Genomic DNA, 15,466 nt, shown 5'->3' with positions numbered 1-15,466 from the left:
CCTTTAATGGGCAAGTTAGACAATTTTTCTCCTTGCAGTGCATAGTATATGGCAGTGTTGCCTTGGAACAATGTGGCCTATTTCATGCACTGTGAAGAGCGACCACGGCCTTCTGAGGAAGACATGCAAGAAGTGCTTGCGGTGACTAGCAAGCAGAACAACAAGAAGGCAGGAATTAATTCAGTTTTGCAGAGTAGCTTCCACAAACAACTTACGTTAAGCAATCGGCTTTTTGTCATTAAGCTCTGACATCATGTAACGTTGATGAGTTCGATCTTAAATTTTCTTGTAGAAATAACATTGTGGATTATTTTCCTGCTGTGTTTTGGTTTTATGTTCCTATATTCTTATTTAGTTTTTAAACATCATTGCTATTAATAGGTGCTCATTCTAGCAAAACAGATAGGCAGCAGCAATAAGCATAGAAAATACTAACACATTGAAAGCAAAACTGAAATGAGCTTCTCTTGTTATCTCCAACTGTAGATATGCAAATTGATAAGTAAATGTATTTGAGAATAGTCTGCTCTCTGTTGATATACTAAAGCAAAATTATATGGACATTACATAAAATAAAACTAGAAAAATACCCTGATTTTTAATAAATATTAGTTTAACAACTGAAGTAGGCAGCAGTGAAAATAACATTACATATTGGCACAATAGACTGCTAAAGACATTAAAATTATTGGATACTGAAAAGTTTATTATTATGATTGATAGTATCTAAAATATATTTAAAATACTCTAACATCCTTCACATTACCTTGGAAATGGTTTGGGTTGGGCAACTTCATGTTCTGAATATTTAGACTGCAGAATTTAAATATATATATGTATATACATACATATATATGTATGGATCTATATGAGTATGTCTTTCCGTTTGTAATTCATGCTAATGTCTCTAGCCTTTTCTGTTTTAGCTGTTCTCAGAATGAACTCAGAAGACATTAAATGAAACCGATAATCTGTTTTAGGCATATCATTATAATATGAAATTGATTTCCTGCCAACTCACTTAAGTCAAAGTAATAGCCACTTGTAAACCCATTGGAATAAAAGATAAGTTGAATAAAATAAGATTAGTTAAATCTCAGAGCATTAATTTGAATCTTGCTTGCTTAAAAATATGTAGAGATGTAATATGAAAAAAAAGTAAGAGTACATGAATGCAGGATTTTCTTGAGAACTCACTCTCCTTATCTTAAAGACGTAATAATCCTTGAAAGTTTGAAACCCAAAATTTGAAGAAAATATGTTTAAAAGGAGATTTCACAGTACGTGGGTCAATAGCATTTATAAGTGATGTAATTACTTCATATACAGAGGTAAGATTTCATAAGAACAAACAGGAGACTTAAAGCATATAGCAAGTTTAGGCAGAACACTAAGTTGTAGCTATTAGAATAGTCAAAAGGACCAGGGAATGGTGCTCAACGTGGAACTTGAACCCATGACCCTGAAATTAAGAGTGGTGTCAACGTGGACAACTGCATCTCACCTTGTGAGAGCTTGGAAAGTAATTCTAGTTACAAAAGAATAGAGTTAAGCAAGGCTTATTGATAGCAGCACTTTCTTGGGTGGACTCTGTTTGCTAGAGTCAAGCTCAGCTTTAGCTATAAAGTCTTGCAGTTCTTTTAAGAGGCCCTGCCACTAAACACTTAAATGGTGCTTATAAATAGCCAACAGCATTCTTCTTGTTGGTGGCAGAAACATTGAAACGCCATAGAGTTGTGGTAATAAGCATGGTTCTGGCCGGTACCTCTGCCAGACTCTCAGAAAGCTAAGGAATGAGCTGAATCCAGCTATCAAAGCCATGACTTTAACCCTAGCCATTTCGCTTAACTATTTAAAGACTCATAGGGGCAGAAAATGAAAGATACAGTAAAGATAGTTTCAGACAAAAAAGCCTCTGAACAGTTTACTGTGTGTTTAAAAATATATGTAGAAAAGAAAAAAGATAAAGTCCTTTAAAGTAAAAAAAGAAAGAAAGTAGTTGGGTGTGGTGGCGCGCACGTTTAATCCCAACACTTGGGAGGCAGAGGCAGGCAGATCTCTGTGAGTTCAATGACAATTTGGTCTATAGAGTGAGTGCCAGGACAGCCAAAGATATACAGAGAAGCCCAGTCTCAAAAAGACAAAACTTAAAAATAAAAAAATAAAGGAAGTAGAGTTTAAAATAAAGCCCTGCAAAGATGAAAAATAAACAAAGTCTGGAGCTGTGTATTATTGTGTTGTTGTCTTTGAATTGTTTGACTGCTGAGGAAGGAGCAAGAGCTCCTAAAAGACATTTGATTAAAAATGCTGCTGGATTAATCCAACATATATATTTTGAAAATGCCTTGACTTCAAAACTTAAGTCAAAATTTATGTTACTTTGGAGAAAAACTTTTGCCTTTGTTTCCACAGAAAATGAGAGCCTGTGGATTCATTCTGGATTAAAAAAAATAAGGCTTGATCAAGGGAGACCCCCTGAAAAATCTCTAATAATAGCATATGGCCCAGGTGTCTGAGTTTTACATTTAGAACAGGTTCAAACCTGCTGCCTGAGATGATCAAGCCTTACAGAATACTCTAGTCAGGACTTGATCATAATTCTGAATTTTCTTTAGGTGCCCATAAGATTAACAGTGCCTTCTATCAGCAAGAAGTAGCCTGGAAAACACCACCCACATTCACAAAAAAATGGACTATGGATATTTTTCTTTGTTTAGAGTGTGGTTACAAGTTGTTATGATTAATGGTCAGGAAAAAAGCTAAACAAGGGAGATTAGATTCAGAATTCTTGTTTTGGAAAAAAAGGGGGGTGGGGAGAAAATGCTGTGAGACAATGGTTTTGCCCTGTAAAGATTTGTTTCTTGTACTTGTTTAATAAAATGCTGATTGGCCAGTAGCCAGACAGGAGGTATAGGCAGGGCAAACAGGCAGGATGTAGAAGCAGGGCAATGAGAACAGGAGAATTCTGGGAACAGGAAAGACACAATCTGCAATTATGACCCAGATGCAGAGGATGCAAGATGAGAATGTCTCGCTGATGAAGGTACCAAGCCATGTGGTTAACATAGACAAGAATAGTGGGCTAATTTAAGATGTAAGAATTAATAAATAAGAAGCCTGAGCTACTAGTCCAATTGTTTATAATTATTGTAGACCTCTGTGTATTTCTTTGGTACTGAATAGCTGCGACACTGGGAGGGACAAAAACTTCTGTCAACAAGGGAAGAATCTCAGAAAAAGACTCTAATTTGCAGAATACATGAAAGAGCTAGGTATTGTGAGAGCAAAAATATAAGATATAGCCTTGTTCTCTACGAAAGTATGGACTAAGTAAGTTAGACCTGTTTAACCAGAGAGTTTTTCAGGTAGGGACTTAATCACTAAATTATGTCATCAAAGTAAAAGAAAATGACTTGTGTTATATATGATCATATGAATTTTTCTCCTAGTTCAGTATATCTTGGCTTTTGGAGCACAACATGAATTAATGTATGAATGGTTGTGGCTTAATAATAATTTTAAAGAATATAAAGCTATATTTCTAGAAGCCTGTTCAACATGAGGTTTGTCAGGAAAACTCATATGCAAAAACTCTCTAGAACTTATGTTTCTTGTTCATAATTTTGATATAATATTCAGAATAAAATGTAACCAATAAGCAATTATATGTTAAGTAGGCAAACATAAATATGCAAACTAGTTGTGGAAGACAATATTAAACAAACTATGTGTTGACAGGTTGAAGTACAGTGGGCATTCTTTTTACCACAAATATATAGCATCATATTCTGAAGACTGTGATGGCAATAGAGACAGGGAAAGAAGAAAGAATTGTGTTAGGAAGCAGTTTATATAGAAAAATAACATGAAACAAGTAAAACCAGAATGTTTAAAAAGGAAAAGACTAGATATATTTGTCAAGATTTGAGTATTTATTCACAAATAACCACATGAAGATATAATAAAATTATTAGATTGTTTAAAAGTTAGAGAATAGGAGTACAAAAAATAAGGGAAAACTTAGATTGACACCTATGTTTTGTCAACAGCACTGGTGCTCAATCAGGATTTGAAAGCTTATATTGCTAAAGTTTGGAAAGCTTATGAATATAGAGAGAAATGATGCTTTTGAGTTAAGAGATGGGTCATTGTATGAAATCAACCAGTTCTCTCTGTAGAGAGGTGTGCACAGTTCCTAAGATTTGAAGGTAGTGGGATAGATTCTAGTCATTTGCAGACAATACATCAATCACTATTTCTACCTTTGAAGCAGGTCTTCAGGGGCTTTCCTTGCAGTGGTCACACATCCTATGCCTTTATCTAGTTATATATATATATATATATATATATATATATATATATATATGAGAGCAAAGGTAGTGAGTTGACCGAAAAACTTCTTGGAGGAAACGACCTTCCCAAGAACACGCAAGAGATTGTGGTTTAACTAAGCAAATCTTAGAAGGAAAAGGAAAATCATACAAAAAAGAATGCGAAAGGAGAACAAGAGGCAGTTAATGAAAGGCATAGACAGTATAACTTATCTATTCAAACGATTAATAATGCAATAGCTAACTTTGTATGCGCCAATAGATTTGCAAATGTGCTGTCCTCACATGAACGCAGATTTTAATAACATGAATGACATTTGTACTTTATTCATTTCTTCAGCAGTAAAAGTTTTGTGTCTCGAACATATGCAGTTACAAAATCTAACAGATATTCCAAAGGCTGTAGACCAGTTGATTGCACACTCCTAGGAAGGGAGGCTGAACTTTTGGGAAAGGAATAAAGATTTAATTCAAGACTGATTTTTCACTTTTAGAGTCCTACTTTTATTTTATATATAATTTCACTAGAAAGTGCATTCTTCATGAAAACCATTTACTCTGAAAATTATATTTTAACTGCAGATGATTTAGGCGAAGCTCAGAATGAAGATGTACAGTAGTACAGATACATTCTCTATAGAATTAAGAGATTTTATTCACGCAGGATTTACTCCTCATCATTGATTTTATGTGCTCATGTGTGTAATAGACTGCACGGTCACAGAGAAATTGTGTTCTAGATGATTGGGTAAACAATCCATTGTCTGCAGCACAAGGAATTATTTATAAAAAATAATGTTGTGTTTCATGCTGCAAGAAAATAGAACTAGAAGTTGTTTTTTTGTGGGGGGGGCAGAAGTAACCTGAATGGGAATTTCTCAACAAAATTTCAGTCTCATTGGATATTGACGGACTGCTTGCTTAGTCAAGTGTATATGTAGAAACAAAAATGTTGAAGTCTGACTGCCATGCTCATATCCACTAAAAGAAGTCAGTAGCTATGACAGCTAGGGTGGTAGACCTTGAGCAGTGCAATGATAGATGGGTGCTGGCATGTACTTCACCGGAGATACTTTGCTCATATGACTAGAAAGAATTTTCATATTTATGTAGAAAATTATAAAATCCAAAATAAGTTTAAAATGAAGTCTATAATGGTATGGTTGTGTTCCGAAAGTGTCGCACGAGAAGCTACACCTGAAGATGACATATCCAAGGTGGATAATTTGGAGAATGGAGACCTAACTGTAAAACAGAGTTGACTTATTGGCCACCAAGACTAAGATAAGAATAGAGATCCATAAAATGAACACTGTAGTGTTTACTTTAGAAATATGGTTTAGTATGTTGTTACTCACAGAGCTTATAAATATAGGACCAAAAAGTAGATTCCGGTGGTACCTATAAAGTAAGATGTAATGCTTAGAAAAAAACACAAGAAAATACCCCCTGCTGCTCACAGGGCATGAATGGCTGCCCCACTGACTTGAGAACTCCTCAATTACAGGGAATTTAAACTTTAGTGGTCTGATGGCTACACTGCCTGAAGACACTTTCTTGACTCTTGTTTTATTTTCCACTCTTCATTTTGCTCTTCAGCCAGTTGACCTGAGTCACTTGATTGAAGAGAGTGTTATCAGGATAGAGGAACAAGTGTCTCTTTATAAATTCATACTTCTAACACATTATGGGTGAGAAGATAAAGTAAACAATATCTCAGGATGGTATTAAATATAGCTATGAATCTATAATCATAATGACTTTGATAGCACTTAACTGCAGTCATCCCTTGTTCAACCGTCTGTATCCGTGACAATCTAACAATTTAACACCCCAGTTCAACATCCATTTATCTTACATAAGAACGTTTCAAAAATTCCTGCCATGTGACAGCAACAAATTATATGGTTATTGTGATTTAAAAGCTAAGTAAGTCTAGCTAACCACATGGTTTAGCAACAATAATTTAAATAGTAGAAGAGCTGCATCATTTAGAAATGAAAACAGAAATGATAATGTGGAGAAGGAAGAGGAATCACACAATTGTGTGTGAAGTTAATTGCAGGGAGAAGCACTGGGAATAAGAAATTGCAAGATATAAACAAGAGATAAAAATGGACAAGCTGGATGAGAGTCATAGGACGATGGGAAGAAAGATGCACATTGTTAAGTCAGAAAGTCAGTTTGGGCTTGAGACAGAATAAGCAACAATCTTGTTCAGATATAGAAAGCTATCTGGGCCAGCACTTTCCAGTAGATACCTTCATCTATTTTGTCTTCAAAAATATATTTAAATATATTTAAATATTTTGTTTGGGGAAAAGCCCTGTCTTCCAATTTTAGTTCCATTTTGGGGACATAATATCTTAAAGCACTTGAAATAAAAGTGCCTGCATCCTATAAATGCAGTTTACCTTCTTATTTATCAAAATGTTCAGGAGAACATTCAAAGAAATTATTATTATAGTAAATAATAATGAAAATAATTGTTATAACTTTCTCCCTTGGCTCTTATTTAAAACAGGACTTTATATTGATTTTTATGGTATGGTGGATGCCTTATATTTTGCTTTTCAGTTCACATACGTACTTTCTCAGAACAGGATCACATGAATGTTGAAGCCTATTGTCTTCTCTGATATGACAAGACTCTTCTAACCTTTGTGTCTGATGCTGCCTGGCATGAAAACCTCTTATAAGATGCCATTAACTGTAGCAGACACAACTAGGAAATTTACTTGGCGAAACTGTGCTCCTTCAAGGTTTCTACTAAATATCTGCATTCTTTATTATCCATCAATAGTTTATTAAACTACAATACTGAGCTAACTACACATACAGCAGGATCTTGAAGTGCAGTCCGGAACTGTCTACAGCTGTTTCTCCTGACTTGGAAAGATGTTTACAAACTTGAGTGCATAGACAGAATTACTGAGGGACAGTTGTTGATTTTTAGTTTTTCTCATATCTGTATTTTCAAGAGTATATCAAGACACGGGGTGTGCTTTTGCAGTTCATCTCAAGTTGTCATTGACCAGTGACTTACTAACATTGAAATTAGTTCTTAATTCATGTTAATATATTCATATGTATATTTCCTATAGGACTTGAAAAATGAATATAATAACTAAGAATTTTGATATTCATAAGTTTTATGACACACTTATATTAGTTGACATTTCTGTTTTAGTATGCCTATGGGGAATAGTATACATTTCTCATATATATATCTTATTACCCTTTCAAATCCTAAAATTGATTCAATGTAAAGTTCCTTGACTTTTGTCTAAATGCTTGGCTACACAATGCAATAAATTCTCGATATAAGCTACATTATAAGAAATGGAGATTCAAACAAATGTACTATCAATTGTATTTGCTGTGACTGATGACAACTTTTAAGTGTGGAAAAAAATCTGAAGATACTTGGGTTTTGGTGATTTTGTGATACCAAGAGACAGAAGAAAATAATAAATGTAACATAATCTATTGCCGGCAGTAGTAAATCAGCAAAGACCATCTAAACACCAAAGTTTGTTTTACTTAAATAATTAACAAAAATTTATTGCAAGAGATATATTTCACTGAATTTACAGATTCAAGGAACATGATACAAAACAAATAGGGCCATCAGCTTTGTCTAAACGTCAAATAGGTGCAAATACACAAAGATTAGAAAAACAAGGAGCATACTTTACAACATAAATTACAGTACTATAAATATATTTTATGTACATTATGCATACTTTTAAGACATCATTTTAATATACAGCATATATTGTATGGATTCTCAAACTATTCAGTGCTTTAATAATATTATATATCAGCAACTTTATTAATTTATTAGCATCATTACACTTATAGTAAATGATTTGAAATCAATAAGGCCAACTTTGGCCATTTTATTTTGCCAGTTAAATAGCCAATTATGCATGTAGATAGATACCTATTCATATATATATTTATATATGTACGTATATATTCTTTTTTCTTTATGGTGGTGACTAGAAGAGGGGCTGCAGAGGAATGACTGTTGGATGGGGTGAAAGCAGCGAAGGGAAAAGAGCATGGGGTAATGGTGGAAACGCCAAGTGGCTGGGGTGAAGAACTGAAGCAGGGATGATTGGCATCTGAGGAGAAGCAACCAGAGCTGGCTGGCTGCCGGGACAAAGCCTAGGTCCTACAGTTCCTACCGAGATCTGAGGTATAGATGCCCTGGTGAGAGCTGGGACTTGGGGGAGAAACTGCTGATGTGGCTGAAGCACTTTGAAGGTTCCTGCAGCTGCGGCTGCGGCGGCAGCTGCAGCGGCTGCAGCATGATGCTGCAAAACAGTGTGATGGATAGTAGTAACAGAGGTAGAACAGAAGGGCCGCTGTAAAGGCAAAGGCTGCACCGGAGTGCCCGGAGGGGGAAGGGGAGTGGGAGGAAAGGTAAATTTGACCTTGTTGGCTAGCATGTTTGGCTGAATAATGTGCTGGTAGACCTCGCACGGCAGATGTTTTAACTTGTCATGGTTCTCTATTGGAATCAACAATGCTTGCTCTGGTAAAGCTAATGGAGCCAAGATTTGCTCTGTGGTTACAAAGGCGTGACCACTGACATGGGCTTCCTTGAATGGTAATGGTGGCTGCGTGCTAAGGATTCCAGAGTTGTAACAGAGCCACTCTGTCGATGTCTCATTCGTCTTTCCCTGTGGAATGGTCTCGGCCAGTTCATAACGGCAAACATATGATTTAGTCTGTGAGTTTCTAAATTTCCTTTCAGTATTAGGCACCTTGAAAGGAATTTGCTTTTCATTGCTGACTGTAGTCTGGCTTCTTTGATTGTGTTCAAGCAAGGTACTGTCACTTGAGTCATTTGATTCAGCCCTCGCTACATGCGCAGATGTAGGGAGATCATCTGGAGCCTGTGATAAGTCCAATGGAGTAGGCTCCATTGCCGAATGCTCACTTTTGCCACTGGTTTCAGAAGGCAGTGGACTGCAAGGATGTAGCATCGCTTTGTGCTCTGTTTGCTCTGAGCTCGTCCCCAGACTTATGTTTTCTTGTGGTTTTATTTTGTCATTTTTGTCCTCCTTTACTAAGCCATCTGAGGGACTCAAAGAAGAACTTCTTTTCATGGAATAATCTGAATTGTCTTTGATTTTCACAGTTCTGCCTCCAATGTGGAATCGACTTCTTTTTCTCCTTCGTTTCTTCTTCGGCTGACAGGGAGTGGCTGAAGCACTTGGTGGACCCAAATATTCTTCTGCTAAATGATTCTGATGGTTTTCATCAGATGAATAAGAACATGAGTGTTGTCTGCGTTTCCGATGATATCTTTCTGCTTCATTCAAGAGAGAATTGTAATCTCTTTTAACAGGCTGATTCTGACTGGGGCCTTTCACATCGCTTTGAGGAACTAAGCCCCTGTCATCCCCTTGACAGTTCGACGTCCTGACTTTCCAAATACAGTAAGTTCTGGAATATGTCAGATTTTGTTTCCCAGAATGTATCATTGGTGGATTTGTTTGTCCATTTACAAGTATTGTGTTTCTTCCTTCATGGTTTTGAGAACTGATAACATCATTGTTGGATTCATTCATTTCTCCATTTTTGTTTACATTTATAGATTCTGCGTTGGCTTTTTCGTCAGGTAGCTGATGCAAGTCTGCCTGTTGCTCTGGACTCCCTTGCTGGCTCTCAGGAACTGGTTCCTGTGAACCTTTTCTTGACTCATCAGTGCACTGGCCATCTATTCCCACTTTGCAGGGACCTTCAGGTTCTTTGGTTGTCTCCCCATGGTGATGGTGACATAGCTTTCTCCTTTTCTTCTTCCTTCTACTTTTATGGAACCAGTGTTCATGAGTCTCCTTCAACCTGCTTTTGTTATATTTCTCATTTAGCGTATCCCGTTTAATTTGATTTCTAGTAAAATTGTATTTGTTTGCTTTTCTGTTCATACAGGAAATGTCTTTATACTTCTGATCCACGTTCTCATTTTGTTCTAAATCATAATTAGACAGAATGTGGACAGCCTGAAGAGCAGCAACTTTAGTGTGATCATTTTTATTACTGCTAATTTCACCATTTGTGACTCCTGCAGTTGGTGCATCACTGCAATCAGCATCTGGTGTCTTGCTAAAGTCTTCCTTCTGTTGAAAATTAAGGTCATTTAAGGTCAGCTTATTTTTATGTTGATTGTTGTTTAATTTAGTGGACTTGAAGTCAAAACAGAGTGGATTACAGCTATAAGATATTGATGGCTCTGTAGTTGTATAAATAAGCATTTCTGATGGCCACTGAAGCACTGAAGATCCAAGCTTGTTAAGTACAGGTACAAATGGGTCACGTTGTCTTTTACATAAATCTGGTCCTTTTTGTAATGTTATGTTTTCCTCTGCAGCATTTGAAGGTATCAATGATTCATGATCAATTTTATCTCCAGTTTCCATTTTGGACACATCATTAATCTTAGTGTTTTTCTCTGTGGTAGTTTGTGCTGGTGTGCAGTCATTAGGCACAGTGGGATTTTTTTCTATGAAGTCAGGGCTGTTTTGACTCACAAGTATGTCTTCATTAACAATAACATCTACCATTGATCTTTGATCTTCAAATGGTGCTGAATTTTGACAGGTATCTGTATCAGAACATACAGGGAGTTGAAGTTGGCAAAAGGAAGTCAATGGTGTAATTTTTTCATTAAAGGTTTCTTTCATCTCTTCAACTTGAGGAGTTGTTTGGTCAGTACACATGGCCTCTGGTGGGTAAGAAGAGTTAGCTTTCTCTTCAGAGCCGAGAAGCTCACGTGTTGGTGATGATAGTTGCATGTGACAAGTGCTGGGAACAAATCTAGTTTTCCTGCCAGATTCTTTCTCCGCAGAGGACTCATCACTGCATTCAGAGAAGGCGGCAGCTGAAGACTCCAGTTTCACAGAGGCTTTCTTTGGAAATGCAAAGGAAAAACCAACTCTATGTCTGTGGGTGCCCTGGGCTTGATCCCCAAGCTGGCAATTACTGGCTTTGCAGTTACCTGCACTTTCCATTTCGGCAGAAGCTGTAGTGGCATCTTTCCCCTTCTCTTCCCTAGGAGTTAGTTCTTGCTGATTATCAGCTGAATCTCCAGCCTCCTTTTGGGAAACTTCATGGAGATTTTCTCTCACAGTGACAGTTGTTGACTTGAACATGGGGCCACTTCCAGGAGCACTGCAGAACAGGAGGGGTGTACGTTACTAGGAGAAAACCATCCAGTGACTTATTTCTTAGATATATAATTCCACTTTTTTGATTAATCTTTTTAGTTTGATACTGTTATACATGTAGATAGTGTATTCTGCTTGCTTTCTCCATGCCAAGTCCATTAATGTTCTTCCTGTCCACATCAAAACAGTGTACCTCACAATATCTAAAAGGCCTCCCTCCAGACCCTGACTTTTGGTTTCTGTTCCTGCTCTGCTTAGTCTAGCCAAGGTAATGTGTGCACCCAGTGGATAAGAAGTGTTCACTGGATCATAGTGGCGACAGGTATAGGGTGCACAAATGAAGGCAATGATTTTCTCGGATCTGAGTCTGTCCGTAGCAGACAGTTCAGCAATGAGTATGGTCTTCCTCAGCTTCTCCTTCATTCACATCTGACTATTAATGTCTCATTTGTTTTCAAATTTAGCATCTGTTACAAATTCATGACTTTGATTTAAATATGTTTTGTGGTTATTTCATAGGGTGCCAGAGATTCAGTATCTTTGTTGGGGCAACCTGGTGTTATCATCTAGGATGCTCTCTATAGCTGGAAACAATATGCAGGACATTCTTTTGCTTATAGATTATTGCTTCCCAATCAATTTTCTACCCACTTAATAAAGCCACTTAAATAGCCACTTAATAAAGCATTTTAAAATTCTCTACAGTAAAGTTACTTTTAAATGGGAATAATTTTCAACATTGATCTTATAAAACAAATACCAAAGAAACAGACAAAAACAAACAAAACAACAAACGCCACCTTAGTAAAGATCTTAATAAAATCTTAATAAAGGTTTTTGAAAGGCTGGGAATTTGGTTCAATGATTCATTTCAGCCAGATTTCATTAAGTCTTCTTTTGCCCAACACTTTGCTGTCAGTTAAGTTAGCTAGGGATGATCTATGGGTCTTTTGGAATTGCTAAGCTCAAAAAATTAAAATTAATTAGAAGTTGAAAGTTATTTTATAATATGTATTCCCGTAGGATAGAATATTATTCATCTAAAATATGAGTTATATCCCATTTGTATTTGGAAGTATATCATAAATACTAGGTTTCAATGTAAAAGAATGACAGCCTGTATATAATACAGGAATTTCCTAAACCTTACCTTCATAGTACCAGTTACCTTAAGAGAAATTCCATTCCATTCTAAGCATTTGTTTGTAAGAAATTTCAAATGGCCAAATGTCATACCTGATTTTTAAGATCTCTAACACAATGTATATCTGCTTGCGACTTGCTTCTAAGTAACATTGCCATTTTTGCATGCATAAAACTCATGGAGTTGTGTGTGTTCTTGTGTGTGTTCAATGAGAAATATTGTTTACTGAAAGTTTTAATTAAGATAAGTAATATGAAAATTATTTATAACATAAATACAGCTTTCTTAACATATCAGAAGCTACGTGGCAAATTCTATTCCTATATAATTGCATTCTATAGTATAATATAATTATGTAGTAGTTAGGTCCCACGATTCTACACAGCCTTGATTGGCAGCAGCTCGGCATCTGATGCCACAACAGTAAACAGATCTCACTACTCTAGTTGAGCAGCTCTGTCTTCAAACAATTCCACATTGGATTTTAAAAAATGCCCACGCTGTTCTAAATTTTAAATTTGGAATTTCTAAAATGTTTTCTTAGTTAAAATATTCCATAGCAATATTCCATAAGAAATTAATTTAGCATGAAATCTTTGTTATAGACAGTGACAAGAGAGACTTCATTTGTTGAGAGAAATAAGGGCAAGTTACAAGTGATCTTCTTTTAATAGAATTGCCCTAACTGGGCTGGTGAGGTCTGAATTATGACTCTGTTCACATCTAACAGCTGCTCACTCTGAGGAGCGGGTCAAAGTTTAAGAGCTGTGAACTTCTAACAGTCCAGCTATAGTTTATTCACAGGGAAACAAATTTTGAACTGCTTCTGAAGTGTGCAGCATCTTTCTGACCTCTCTTTCTCAAATTTAAAAGCAATTTTGAAGAAGCTGCCTCCAAATTATCATGTAAAAAACAAAATAAGACCTTCTCAAAAACTCTTTTTGCCAAGAGTCGGGAGATAGTGGTGTGCTCTTATCCTCAGTCGGATGGTTTGAATTTCATGAAGAAATGGGACAGCTTTCAATTAAGATGGCTTAGATACAAGCCTCTACTGATGTAAAATTTACTCTTATAAGCTGAGATTACAGTAATTTGTGAGTTTAGTGAAATATGCATTAAACTGGTGTTTGAATGAAATTCAAATTGCTCTTTACTTCTGCAGAAGGCCATGCAAACATGTATGCCGTTTTCTGTGTACTAAAATAAATAGAGTTTTGCCCTTCGTTTCTAACTCCTGCAGCTATGTTTTAGGTGTATTTTAAGGAAAGTTAACATTTTCTTATAGACTCACCACACAGTTTCCTTTCTTAGCTCAGCCAGCTTGTGAAGACGTTGGAGTGCCTTTTCCTGTTTTCTTTCATCCTTCCTGGATTTAGATGCTACATTTCGAGCAAATTCTCTCTGTTTCAGTTCTTTGAGCCTCTATTAAAACATATGAAAATAATTAAAAGCATCTAAGTCTAGAGCAACTTTAAAGTTATGTCGTTGCAGGAATTTTTCAATATATTGACTTCCTCAAAGGAAAACACCATCAATGCAAAACCTGTTTTTACCAAAAATATTTTCTTCCATTTTGGCTTGTAAAAAGGCCCAACCGTGTAATTATATTACAGTAGAAGTTGCCGCTGAGCTTTACTTATATTGAAATTGCAACCTTCCTTCTGTTCCTATTGATTGTGATCTTCTAAGTATCTTTGCTTAATTTAGATAATGCATTAGAGATTTTTTAAGCCCCTAAGCTTTAAACAAATTCAATACATTTATGGATTTTGGTTATAAAATAAAATAAAACTTATTTTAATTGAAAGTACTCTGTACTAGGACTTAATGCCATAAAGCCTAAGGCAAATGATTTCTATTGATGTGATATCTTAAATAGCCATTCTCTCAAATATCAGGCACTTTGCCCAAATCAAGGCAAAAAAAAAGATCTACTTTTTTTTCCAGAAATTATTATGTTGAGCATTTTTAAATCTGAAGTAAAAAGAGATTTTCTTCTAAGTTGAAGGACAGTAAAAATGCAAAAACACTTAAAAACAAACAGTAAATGTTTGCATGAATTTGCATGAAAGGTAAAGTAAAGAGGATCATCCTCAGTTATTGTAACTATGGTTTCTTATGGAGATAATCTATAGTTATAAAAATGGTAAAAATAGCATTTTTCTCAATAGTTTGTGATGTGTTAAAATTGTGATGAGTCGTATTTAAAGAGTAGGACTAAAGAACTCAGAATGATGTGGCTCTATTTTTATGATGTTGTTGAATAAAATTTCAAGAGATACTGTATGCATATTCACTGTAGCCTTGTATTAAAAAGGCCTAATCAATAAGTATTTATTAAAGTTCTATTATCTTAATCAAGAATTATATATACATATTTTATATACCTCAAAAAATTCACTCTTTCGAGCTGAATTCACTTTTAGTTTAATCTATATAGCATCAGTAACATCAACTACAGAATCAGATCCGAGCGATTTCTGATATCTTTGTTGAATTTTATAGGTAGGTTTACACATTTATATAATCCTCTCAATCATTTTTCCCTGTTATATTCTTTGATATTATTTAAATAACACAGACACATTTTCAGTTTTCTTATTAGCAATAATCTATTTCTTCAGAAGGACCTCATTTTTCTATAATTTCTTTTTTTAAAAGAGACTAAGGCAAATTACTTTGGGGAAGGTCCAAGGACCTCCCTTCTATATCTAGGCTGAGCAAGGTATCATCCAAATACAATGGGTTTCCAAAAAGCCAGTCCATGCAATAGGGATTAATCTTGATGTTGTTGCCAGTGGTCCACAGTC

At 35.6% G+C, this 15,466-nt stretch overlaps 1 protein-coding gene across 1 annotated transcript in view; it reads right to left on the bottom strand.

Moving 5' to 3' along the window:
• Positions 1-7,852: 7,852 nt before the first annotated feature.
• The window catches only part of Znf804a (zinc finger protein 804A), a 177,808-nt gene continuing 170,194 nt past the window's right edge, over positions 7,853-15,466 (bottom strand). The window contains exons 3-4 of the mRNA XM_048426192.3: positions 13,948-14,078; positions 7,853-11,516 (exon numbers count right to left, since the gene is read on the bottom strand). Coding sequence (XP_048282149.3) covers positions 8,336-11,516; positions 13,948-14,078 — 3,312 coding nt within the window. The 3' untranslated portion in view covers positions 7,853-8,335. The remainder of the gene's footprint in view (positions 11,517-13,947; positions 14,079-15,466) is intronic.

Source organism: Myodes glareolus, chromosome 21 (assembly GCF_982192425.1).
Source record: "Myodes glareolus chromosome 21, mMyoGla1.1, whole genome shotgun sequence".
Classification (NCBI taxonomy): Eukaryota; Metazoa; Chordata; class Mammalia; order Rodentia; family Cricetidae; genus Myodes; species Myodes glareolus.
This window is presented reverse-complemented; position numbering and strand designations above follow the sequence as displayed.